The sequence below is a fragment of the Lepidothrix coronata genome, unplaced genomic scaffold, assembly GCF_001604755.1.
Source record: "Lepidothrix coronata isolate B3197 unplaced genomic scaffold, Lepidothrix_coronata-1.0 Scaffold267, whole genome shotgun sequence".
Classification (NCBI taxonomy): Eukaryota; Metazoa; Chordata; class Aves; order Passeriformes; family Pipridae; genus Lepidothrix; species Lepidothrix coronata.
Window position 1 is genome coordinate 1,752,174 of NW_016690447.1, and position 12,710 is coordinate 1,764,883.

General features: G+C 48.8%; 1 protein-coding gene across 1 annotated transcript in view; it reads left to right on the forward strand.

The window, feature by feature from the left end:
* The first annotated feature begins 5,206 nt into the window (after positions 1-5,206).
* Positions 5,207-12,710, forward strand: part of GAS7 (growth arrest specific 7) — a 99,973-nt gene continuing 92,469 nt past the window's right edge. The window contains exon 1 of the mRNA XM_017835973.1: positions 5,207-5,389. Coding sequence (XP_017691462.1) covers positions 5,207-5,389 — 183 coding nt within the window. The remainder of the gene's footprint in view (positions 5,390-12,710) is intronic.

The following is a 12,710-nucleotide window of genomic DNA, read 5'->3' on the forward strand; positions in this document are numbered from 1 at the left end:
GGGCTTGTTTTAGTGGTGTCATTTTAAGCCCCAGGTACAAGCTGTGAAATCATGGAATAGGCTCTCTCTGACTGGATGACCATAGCAGAGGCTCTCTGCAGTGTTATATGAAGTTGGCTCTTTCTCATTCACAGATACCATTTCTTGACACTAAGGTTTGTTAAAAAGTTAGATGGTCAAGACTGAGGTCTTCACCCAGGGCTCTTTGGTGATAGACAGGAAGAAAATGGCCCTTTCAAGATCTCACCCTAAAACAGAATATGTTCACATGATAATAATTTAGAACTGGTTTCTTATTGCTAAGTGGAATACCCTCCTAGAACAGATGGCAGAGTGAGTATGACAGTTGTGATGGCTCAGGAAATAAATTCAGAAAGATTTTGCAGACAGAGGGATTGTTTTGAATATCCAGTCAGACCTGCTGTGTACTGCCCAGGGAACACCTGCATCCCACCGAATGCTTTAGCTGAGCTGAAACAGAAGGTAGGAAACAAGGCTGAGACTGAAAGCAGACCAGTCCGTCCCAGTGCCTGGTATCCTTGAAGTGGTAAATCTCCGTATTTCTGGGATGGCTTCTACATCCCATCATGACTCCGGCTCTGGTATCTTATGCTAGTTAAAAAAGCTGCCTATGCTCAGAAATAATTTTCCTCATAGATAGCAAACTTCTCCCCCTCTAACATCCTTCACAATACAGACATTTCATGTTGCAGAAGCAAACATGGATCCAAGCCTTTGGCAAGAGCTGGTCTTCTTGCAGGAAGTAAAGCCATCCTGCAAGTTGAGGAGAAGGACCATACGTGACTCAAGAGAAACCAACAGCTGTAATTATCTGCACAATGAAATAAGGATCTGTTCAAGAGATATTTACCTCCAGTGGCTAAAAGGCGTCCTCTGAGAGGAACAGAGCCCTTCTTCCTACAGACAGGACATTCATACACAAGCCAAAGTGAAGTTGTAGTAACAGGTTTAGAAAGAAATTTTAGAATAAAAATTAAGTTAGTGTTTACATTTGGGCTTGCCTACTGAAAAGCTGAAGTTTGTAGTTGCTTCAGGGAGTGGACTAGGACTGCAACTCTGCTAGAGGCTTTCTCAACAAGAAAGTTTAAGCAAAGCAGGACAGGAGCCTGCAAAGATATCAGAAAGGGAGACAGTAAGAAAAAACAACAAGTTAGAAGCAGAGGAAAAAATATCAGAGAATAAACCGAAGAAAACACCACTGAAGTATTCTGTTAACATCAAACATAAGAAAAGCGAAATTTAAACTAAACTTTATTATTTTACATGAAAGCTCTAACCTATTTGAATCCGAGTTGCAATATAACAAAGCTGGGTTTGTATATGCTGAAGAAAAATATGAGATTTTGTTTTGGTTTCAGTTCTTGCCTTCTGTAAATGGCATGGTTAAGAATATCGCTGATAGATGTACCTGGATGTGTACCATGATATCAGGTCTGTGAGGTTTTGCCAAGCAAGGCACAGCTGGTATGATAATACCACATAATGGATCATAGATCAGCAGTTATCAGCTTAAATACTTATCAAAAGGGGATGATTTAAACAATTTACCACAATTCTGAGAATCAAAAATAGAACGGTGGAAAGTTGTCTGAAAATTGTTGAAAGAAAAAACCTTGAAGAGCTCAGCTCAGATTGCTGCTGTCTAAATGAAGGACAGCTACATTGAAAGTCACCTTTTGAAAGATATAAGAGAAAGGCTACAGTCAGGCTACCTGAGTGCTCATTTCAGAGAAACAGGTATTGTGAATTTCTAAAATTCCAGAAGGAGATAGAGATAAAAATACTTCATTAAAGTGTTACATTAATAAAAAGCTTGTACAGCCCCAAGCCAGGAGATACACACATGATAATACATTATGGGCACAAAGATGGTAATTCTGAACTCACACCTCATTAGTGATTGCAAAGCAAGAACAAATCAAAAGGAGAAACTGGAGGCTCTTCCTCCATGGAAAAAAAAAATGAAAGAGAAACAAATCTGAATCTTAGGAACAGCAGTTAGTGGCCAGATGGGGTCTGTGAAAAGGACTGATCTCCCAGCACAACACCACAAAATTTTGCAGAACTTGTGGAGTGGCTCACAGAGGCACCTGTGACCTTTCCACTGGGACAGAAGCTGATGCAGGTGCCTCGAAATGCAAGACCTGCCCCAGCACCTGCTCCCTGAAGTGAGTTGCACAGACACAGACAGCCACAGGCAGGTGAACACCTGACTGTCACGCACTGCAGTAGGTCATGGACACGTGTAAGGTGACAGAGTTACAGATGGGCAAGGAGCATCACACAGAGGTTGCAGTCACGTGAACAGCTGTACACCCAAATGTGCAGCATACAAACGGGACTCTCAGGTAGTAGAACAGGACAACAACCGAATGGTTTCCATGATGGAATATGGAGACTGTTTTGTAATGTACACAGGGAGAATACCTGGCACAGACCTCACACTCTCCAGAGCAGCATGCATGAATACACTGTAGCTTATACAGGAGCAGGCATTGTCAAATGGAGGATCTCCCCAGCCTGCAGAGAAGTCCCTGCTGTTGTCAGGAGGTACACACACTGGACTGAGGCAAATGATGCATCCCAAGTTTCGTGAGCTGCACACATTGTTAGGTTTTGTCACATTTCCAGTGGACTGTCACACACACAGTGAAGTGAGTGATGTGTACACAGGCAAGTGTCATCCTACACGTGTGTATTCTGGAGTCAGTCACAATCCCTGCAGTGCAGTCAGCTTCTCCTGTGGACCAACAAGATTCTCAAACACATGCACACTGAGTTCAGTGCTCACGCACTTGTGATGCTCCAAAGGGTCTCATAAATGCACTGGAAGGAGACACGTGTTTTCCTGCTCCTCCACAGACACACAGTGCCTGGAGGCAATCTACAGAGTGAGCTTTAGAGGAGACATGGACTTATCTGCTGAGCATGGCTGGCTCCCATCAGTCAGCAGGGAGAAGGACCCATTCATCTCACTGATGTTGGAGCTCAACATAAGGTTTGTTCCCCTCTCCATTAACTGACTACAAAAGGATGATGGGTGGCAGGCTGTCAGACAGGCAGATTCATCCCTGCCACACGTATGCTGGTGTGACTCTTGCACATACTGAAGCAAGACTTTCCCTGTCCTCCACATGCTACACATACTACTGATGGGTTCCATGTGTGCAGGTCACTATCCATGTGTGCAGCAGGTTGCACTAACATGGATAAGACCCTCATATACACTCGTGGTGCAGTGAGTCACACCAGTCACTGATTCTTACAGATCAGGGGCAAGTGTCTTGTGCACAGGTGTACACAGACACACATACCGCCAGCTTACACACAACCACACAGATGCACACATGCAGCTGGATCTCACATGGCTGTCCCATAAGCACACATAAAGGTCAGTCTCCTGTGTGAGCAAATCCTACCCATTCAGGGAAAGCCACACATAGATGGCACAGGCAGTTCAGCCTCAAGGTGTGTGCTTACATGCACCCCTGTGAGTCACACTCACAAAAGAGTCTCTCACATGCACACAGGTGTCTCCTGCACAAGCAAACATCTCTACACTTTCATACAAGGTTGAGTTTCTCACATAAAGTTTTGTGAGACTCTCATACACAAACACGCAGGTACATATCCCATAAAGAACACACCAGATGTAGCCCAGTCACTCTGCCTTGCAGGTATGCCTTTGCGCACATGGAGACCTCAAGAACTCTGTGGGCAAGTTTCACAACATGCACATGTTCTCTCTCACACACAAGGAAGTGTAGTGGGTCAGGCAGCCCACCCTGCAGGAGGTCACACATGCATATGTGCCTGGGCTTCATACACACGCATCTATACCTGTCCTTGCACAGGTATAGATTACATCTATGCAGTGAGTCACGTGTGCATACCTGGACAGACACACACACGTGTTCATACACACCTAAACACAGGACTGGTAAAGAGCAAAATCAGGGCGTGAAAGCACACAGATGTGACTTACCCAGACAAACACACAAGTCACACATGCTGCAGAGTGAGGCAGGCAGGCACACCCAGAGCAGGTTGTGCACAGTGGGTGTTCATTAACAAATTCACACAGGATGGTGACTCACACACACATATGTACAAGTGTTACCCAGATGAGGATGTCACACATACCCCGACAGTGCATTTCTCACAGACACAGAAGTGCCACACAGAGGTGTCTCACGTGCTGCAGTCAGATGCACACATGAAGCAAGTTGTGCACTCAACCGAGTGTTGCAGAGACACATGCACTTGAGAATGTGTCACACACACAATTCATACATGCTTGGGTGTGTCACACAATGTCTTTCAGGCAAAACGGATTTCACACCTTTGGGTGCGTGTAACAAATGCACACACAGTGTCTCAGATATTCAGAGATGTCTCACACAGACATGAGTCTCTACAAATCCAGACACAGTGTCTCAGACGCGGGGTGTCATAACCGCTGGTGTTACGACACACATGGTGCCTCACACACCATCTCTCACAGACAGGAGACAGGCACACAATGTCTCACACTCTTCAGACACAGTGTCTCACGTGGCACCTTTCACGGACACACAGGTGTCTTACTGTTACAGATATGGTGACTGTCATACACACGGGTGCCTCTCACAGACACGTGGGTATCATCAACGCACCCACGGGATGAAACAGCGTCTGTCCCTTACACACAGTATCCCTCACACACACGCTCGCGCACACACACAGAGGTGTGTCGAGCACACCGGTGACACACAGAGTGGTCCTCGGACAGTATCTGTCACACACAGACACACGCATGAGGTTTTTCCCGTGCACTCGCACACACACGGTGTCTCTCCCTTGTCTCTCAGGGTCATACACGGTTTCTCTCTCTGTCCCGCCGACACGAATGTCACAACCGCGGATCGCTCTGCGCACCCGCGTGGCCTCTCCTCCCCCAGCTTCCTCCCCCTCTCCCCTCCTCCCCCTTCTCCCTCTCTTCTCCTCCCCCTCTCCCCCTCCTCCCGTCCCGCCTCTCCCGCCCCACCCCGAGCCGGCGGTGCCCGTGGGCGCCGAGGCTGCTCCGCTCCCGCTGCCCGCGCTGCCCGCGCCCGCCGCGGCCCCAGGCGGAGCGGGGCCCCCGGAGCGGAGGGGCCGGACCCTCCCGCAGCCCTGCGGGTACGGGCGGCGGGCGCGTCCCGGCGGGATGTCGGGGACCCGCTGCCAAGCGCTGTACCCCTTCTCCGGGGAGCGGCACCGGCAAGGGCTGCACTTCGCCGCGGGGGAGCTGATCACGGTGCTGCAGGTGCCAGACGGCGGCTGGTGGGAAGGACAGAAGGAGGACGGGCTGCGAGGCTGGTTCCCGGCCAGCTACGTCCAGCTGCTGGAGGTAGGACCGGGGCCGCGCCGAGCGGGCGGCGGGGAGCGGCGGCCCGGGGATGTCCCGCGGGAGTGCCGGCAGTGCTGGGGGGGCCCTCGCGGCCCACACGACGCTGCTCTTGGGCACCCCCTCGGCATCGCTGTGCCCTGTGCCCCGGGCAGGTGCCCCGGCTGAGGCTGCTGGGTGCTGTAAGAATCTGCGGCGCTCGGAGGGGGAGCCGCCTGCCCGGCCCCGCTCCGGCAGGTAGAGCATTTGGTACCCGCAGTCGTAGCCGTGAGCAGGGCTCAGGTGCGTGGCGAGCTGTGGGATGGTCCGGACACTTGGGTTTTCACAATCGGTAAAGAGCAGCAGAAGTCAGTGGCTGCGGTGAGGCAGCCCCTGCCAGTCACTCACGAGGGCCAGATGCTGGGCAAGTTACACTCCCTCTCTCTCCCCTGCCCGCTCCCTTTCATTTCTTTTCACTGAAAGTCTCATGGCTTTATGTTGTGGAAGAGGTAATTCAAATATAGAATCATAGAATCACAAGATGGTTTGGGTTGGAAGGGACTCTAAAGATCATCCCATTACACCCTGCTTGCCATGGGCAGGGACACCTTCCACTAGACCAGGTTGCTCCAAGCCCCATCCAACCTGGCCTTGAACACTTCTAGGGATGGGGCAGCCACAACTTGTCTGGGCAACCTGTGCCACGGCCTCACCACCCTCATGGGTGGAAGAATTTCTTCCTAATATCTAATCTAAATCTACCCTTCTTCGGTTGAAAGCCATTCCACCTTGTCCTGTCACTCCATGCCCCTGTCTGAAGTTCCTCTCGAGCTCTCTTGGAGCCCTTTTTAGGTACTGGAAGATGCTCTAAGGTCTCTGTGGAGTCTTCTTATTCTCTTCTCCCCTTCTGTTGCAGCAGTTCCCCAGCTGGCTGCAGAAACCTTGCTACCATATATGTGGCATGGCTCAGGGAGCCCCAGCAGAGGTCAGTCACCCAGACCCAAAAGTCATGGACTTTCTGTCACAATGCTGAGAAGTTCTATTGGTTTTAGTTGTTTTCAGGGCCCTAACAGTTGGGGTGACAGTTGGATTCCCACCTCAGGACTGCTTGTACCTGAACATATTTATTGTTTTCTGTCCCATGCAAACAAGACACAATGAGAGTGTAAAATATATGTCCATGAAGGGTGCCTTCACGATCTCTGCATGTGAAATCTGAAACATCTTGTGCACCAAAGCAAGAACCTGCCATGACCCCCTCAGTCCTTCCCTCACTGGCCATGCCCTGTTGTCATTTGGAGGATATGGGTATGGCAACAGTCTCTGGGAGCATCTCCATGCAGTGACTGGGCTGAAGCCATTAGCAGCACAGCGTTTCTCAGGTCAGCTTCTGTTTGTCCTCCAGGTTCCTAAGGACCAGCCTACTTTGCTTGTATGCAAGGCTGGCGGTGCCCATCTCAGATTTTCCATGCATACCTTCCAGGGAATCCAGAGGGGCAGGAACCTGCCCACCAGTTGCATGTAGAGCAATGTTCTGTGAGTAAAAGATTCTGTGCAAAAGGACGTTTTGCCCACAGATCTGGCATTGTCTTTTGGTTTCTCATGTCCGAATAAATTAAAAAATCTGTGATGTTTCTGTTGAGTTCCTGTTTGTCATTATTACTTGGACAGACAGGAAAGCAGGAGTAAAACTTGCCCACTTAGTGCTACAAGAGTGAGTCCAGGGACTTTCTCGCGCCACTGAAGCACTTGGGATTTCTTTTGTTAGTTTTAGAATGTGGGAGTCCTTTTGTTTGGCAGTTTTGCCACCTACAAGATCATTTACTGAGATATGTGAATGTTTGTAGTTTCACAAATTCACAACGCTGCCTCCGTACAATCCTAAACATCCACTGGTCAGATTATGTGACTAATACATCTGTTCTAGAACAAGCAGCAGTCACAAGTATTGAGGCCATGTTGCTGAGAACACAGCTGCGATGGGCAGGACACGTCTCCAGGATGAAGGACCACCGCCTCCCAAAGGTTCTGCTTTATGGTGAACTTGCCACTGGCTGCCGCATGAGAGGAGCCCCGAAGAGAAGATACAAGGACTCCCTGAAACAACATCTCAGCCTTGGCCATATTGATCATCATAACTGGTCTACTCTGGCCTCCAATCAGGAGGTCTGGAGACACACCATCTATAACGCTGCCGTTTCCTTTGAGAACGCACACAGGATCACTCTTGAGGAGAAAAGACAACGCAGAAAGAATCGTGCCCTGCAGAATTTACCACCTAAGGAGTCTTTTTGCTGTGCCTTTTGCAACCGAACGTGCCTGTCTTGTATTGGCCTTTTTAGCCACCAGTGCGCTTGTAACAAACGTGGGTAGAGACCCTTCCCAAATCTTCATTCGCGAAGCCTGGCCATGATGAAATATTTGCACATCTAACCAGGAATTTAGGAATTGTTTGAGGCAAAGTGTATCATGAGATGTGACAAACTCTGCTAAGCAAAGGCAGGGGGGAATCACTTCTGCAAACACCATAACTTTGCTTTCTTGTCATCTTCTTGGAAATTCCCCTTTCCCTGCTTAAGTCTGAGCAAGTTCTACTGTTCTCAGATCAGTGCCTGCAGTCCCGCACATGTGCCCTTCTGACCCTTGGCTCAGGTACCAGTGAAAATGTTGCTGAAGACCAGTTGTCTATACAGCCTGGCCTCTTTTCTCTTGAGCAAACCTTCAGGAAGAAGGCAAGAAAGATGGCAAGTGCTGAGTATGTTCACTCTGTCATGTTTTCCTTTACTCCAGAGATGGTAACTAATAAGGACTATAAGCTGGAGTTAATAAATAGGTCAAATGACAGCTAATTAACCAAATTTATCAAATTTATGGGATCAGAGGTGCTTGGCACACATCACAGTAGATCACAGGTACTTGGCACATAGAAGAAGGAAGCTCTGTGTATGTCTGTCATGGCTCTGTGCAGGTAGCCTTTCCCTTGTGTACAGGTAGCCTTTCCCTTGTGTACAGGTGGCCTTTCCCTTGTGTGCAGGCATGCAGCTTCCTCAGGGACCTGATCCAGCTGAAAGACGCCACAATAGAAATACTGTTCTTCTCTGTTCTCTGATCCGAGTCCCTACCCAGTCACATTGACATTGGAGCTGGCTTCAGGGAGGTGATGACAGTGCATGTTCAGATGGGGCCATGGCCATGAGTCTCCCTTCTGTACCAGCCAGCCCTTGCATTGGCTTTGGGTGGCCCTGGCCCTTCAGTAAGGCTCCGTGCTATGTCCTGAGCTGAACTTAACCACACGTTGTTAAAAGAGGAAGATGTTACTCCCTCCCTTTGTCCTGCCATCATTTCCCCACACCCAGTTCACTCCAGAAGGTACCTGTGCTCTCTCTGGAGCCCAAAGGAGAACTAGCTGCATTTTCTGCCACAGCAGTGACTGAATGTGGCTTGCGGCATTGTCCAAGGTTTGCCAGGGCTGATAGTGTTTGGCCTACGTGGCACACACCCTTTCTACTCTCAGCAAAGTCTGTTGAGTGACTGGGAGCTACCAAAAGGAGGTGGCCTTCTGGAGCCTTTGTGACTTGAAGTGTGCATTGCGTTTAGACAGAAAGGCTGGATATTCTCATTCATAGGTCTTCACATTTATCAGCACTGGCATCTCCTCTGACAAAGCTGATCTCAAGTCTGTGCTGAGTTTTGGTCCGGAGCTGAAAGAGGGAAGTGAGAAAGGTGTGAAGAACAGTAGAGAGCAGAATCTCTCCCACCCTCGAGTGGTGGCTCAGCAGCCAGTCTGAGGCGTGCTGGTTCCTGCCGGATGAAGGAGGAGAAATGACTGTTCCCGATGCTATCACTGATTTGGGAGCAACCTGATGCACCAACAGCACCTGTGTCTCCTCACAGGCAGCCAGGCTTTGGAGCTGCCAGCACTGATCATCCAGCTGGCTCCTCCAGCAGCTGAGGATGGGGCAGCTCTCCCGCCTTGTGTACCCTCACAGTGAGTAGTAGCTCTTGGCTCTTGCAAAGAAAACTGGATAGGCATGGCTGGTGGGTAACCTGAAGAGGCTGTAATGGCAAATGAAGAGTTGGGCAGCTCTGAGAAAACCATGAAGATGGCTTGCAGGAAACAAAACCCAGTGCCAGAGATGGGTGTTCCTGAGGGCTGTTGCCTTTGCCACCTCCTGAGTTCTCTTGCTAGCAAAAATGTGTTTTCAATTCATTCATCACAGAAGATCAAGAAAAGAACCAAAAATGTTGGAAGTGTGGTGCAAGCAAGACACAGAGAGGTAAAGACATTTGGCATCCTTTGGTTCCTGCTCCTGTGGCTGCTGCAAGCCCACAATGATGGATTATAGGAAAACAGTGATGGCTGGAGGTTCATGCTCAGGGCAGTGGTGGAAACAATGAGAGCTGGAGGACCATGTGGTAAGGATGAGCCAGAAACGACATGTCTCTGTGAGCTCTGGAGAGGATACTGTTGTCATGAAGCAAAAGGGCTAGCATAAACCAAAAGACTATCAAAAACAGAGAGCAAAGTCAGCAAAGGAGGGTATCAGCTCCATGGTGGGGTTCCGAATGGATTCCCTGAGGCTGGACTGGTTGGGAGAAGTTGGGGAGGCTGCTGTGGTTTTGTTCACAGAATCACTGGATTGGAAGAACCTCAGAGATCAGCTAGTCTGGCTTCCCTGGACATGTCTGTCAGGTTTTGAATGTGTGCAAGGGTGGACACCACAACTGTTCTGGATAATGTGTTCCAGTGTTTGACTACCCTCACAGTTTTTTCTTGTGTCCCTCTAAAGGGATTTTCTGTGTTTTAATTTGTGCCCATTGAATCTCATCCTTTCAGTGGATATCAGTGAGAATAGTCAGTCTCTGCTTTCTTTGGTGTCCCCCTATAGGTTTCTATTCACATTCAGAATATCCCTCTTGAGCCTTCTTGTCTTCATGCTAAACAGTCCCAGTTCTTTCAGCCTTTCCTTTTATGACAGATGCTTCAAGTCCCTTAATCATCATTGTGGCCCCTTGCCAGACTCTCTCCAGTATATCCTTGTCTTTCTTGTGTTGGGAAACCAAGTAACTGTTCCTTATACTGTTGTGCTCTTGGAGATAGTAGGTTAATGGAGAAATGGTCCCTAACCAGTATTTCCTGAGCATGAGAATCCATGGACACCAGAGGAATCCTGAAGACTGCTGCCAAATTCAGGTGGTTTTGCTTTGACTGATCTTGGTCTGTGCAAGCTGATCTGCAATGCTCAGAATCCCATTGAGTAGATACCATCAGCTTCAACCCTCACCCCTCCTTTGGTGATTAGCAGCTACAGACTGTCAGCAGTTCCAGGTTAAGTAGTTGCTCTTCCCAGCCTGGTGCAAGAGGGAATCTGTGCAGATGCAGGTGAGAAGCCAGCACTGCCGTGATGAACACTGATGTAGAGCCAATGGAGTGTGGTGCATAATACACTGAGATTTTTTGACAGCTCATGCTTCCTACCCCAAGACTGGCTGCCTCCTTACCCCACCTGCATCACAGATGCTTGAGATGATGATACGTGTAGAAAGATTCAGACCTAAGAGCAACCTAGGGCAAGGCTCAGTTGTTTCAGTTTGTGACAAACTTTACAGAGAGTGAAGTGGTGTTAGACCTCCGGGGTGTGTATTACAGGAGGACCAGCATGGGACCCTCTGGAGAAATCTCTGTTGCGGCTGCCTTTTCTAGACAAGTGATTTTTGGAGGGCTGGGGAGATGTGTCATTCAGTCACATTTGCAAGTGGTTTGTTTTAAAGCTATTTTGGGCCTTGCTTTTTGTATTTGCAGTTAGCTAGAAATCACTTACATAAGCAGCAGCAGGAACACATGCAAATTTGCTGGAAATTGTCAGCACTTTTTATAGCTTCAGTCATCCCACAGATGTAAGTCTCTGTATGAAGCACAGCGTGCACTTCCAGCATGGATGGAGGTGGCTTTGGAATTTGACTGGACAAGCTGGACTGAGTAGGACTGCAAGCTGCCACTGATCTTGTCTGCACTTTACACAGCTTGATTTACCAGAACCGTGAGGCACTTAGGAAGGAAGGAACTGTGCCCTTCTCCCTGGGCTGTGCTTCACCTGTGCGTGTCCTACAGAGTGTTCATTGCTTCCACGGCTGTGTAATGCTCGAGGGGTAATGCACCTCACCTAACCCAGCCTGGGACAGCTGCCACATAGACAGGCAGATGCGCAAACATTTGAGCCTGGAGGCTGAGGCACATCCAGCTGCAGGAGGCATGGCCTGCCATAGCACAGACTGCTTCCTTCGTTGTGCCCAGGGAGTCACCGAGAAAAAGGGTGATGGGAATACATAGAAATTATAATGCCTCTAATTTATTTTGTAATAGCAGATAATGTGTAGAGGATTTCTGTGCCAAACTGTATCTTGTCATATGCTGACAGGATCTAAGGAGACAGTGTCCTAAGGGAGAAACAAGAACCTGCCAGCTGATGAGCAGGGAGAATTCCATTTCATGACAACATTCTGAACATTTCTGTGAAACACTGTTATGAAGAAACCCCTATTTTTAGAGAGATTTTTTTCTTCACCTTAGTGATGGAGCATATTTTCACGAAGAAAAAACCCAAACCATTTTGTCTGAAAATATCCAGCCAGTCCCAGAAGCAAGCATCGCTGCACCAGTGTTGTGATGGGATGGCTGTGCTGCCACAGCAAGCGCTGGAACAGGCAGCTGCTGGAGCTGGTCTGCCATCATGGGAGCTGTATAATGTGTATAATACACTTGAAAGGGAGGAGATGTTGGTACCTGCTGAAACAGCTTTTCCTGGTGACTGTACAAAGGACAGTAAGGTTGTGTATGGAGAGCACCTGGATGCCCATATCCTCTGCACACGGTGATGGTACTTTGCTTTCTCAGAAGGTTCTTCTACATTCTTGGAGTTTGTTATCTCAGGCTCTCTCATTCCTTCATCTCCCCACTCAAAAATCAGCTTAACATAAAATTCATGGAGAACCACAAGGACCAAGGGGATGCTTTTTTTTTAAGGATACTCCATGGAGGAAGTAATGTTCATATCTGTAGTCTTGTTTGATGGGAGGGAAATCTGGTCTTTAATCCAGTGGGATAAGGCTGTGGGTGCTTAATCCTTCTTTGCAGCCAGGGAGTGCACACAGTGTTGTGCTCAGGACACCTGTTCTGGTGCTACAAGCTGAGCAGCTGGTGCTGCCTGGAACTGGTGTTCCCTGCCCAGGGATGCTTGTGGCACCATCCTGAGCATCCTGGCTGTTCTGCTGCCCCTGAGAGGTGGCGCTGGGGAGGAGCATCACTGCTAGGGTGGGACTGGTACTTCTATCTCCTGCCCAGGGA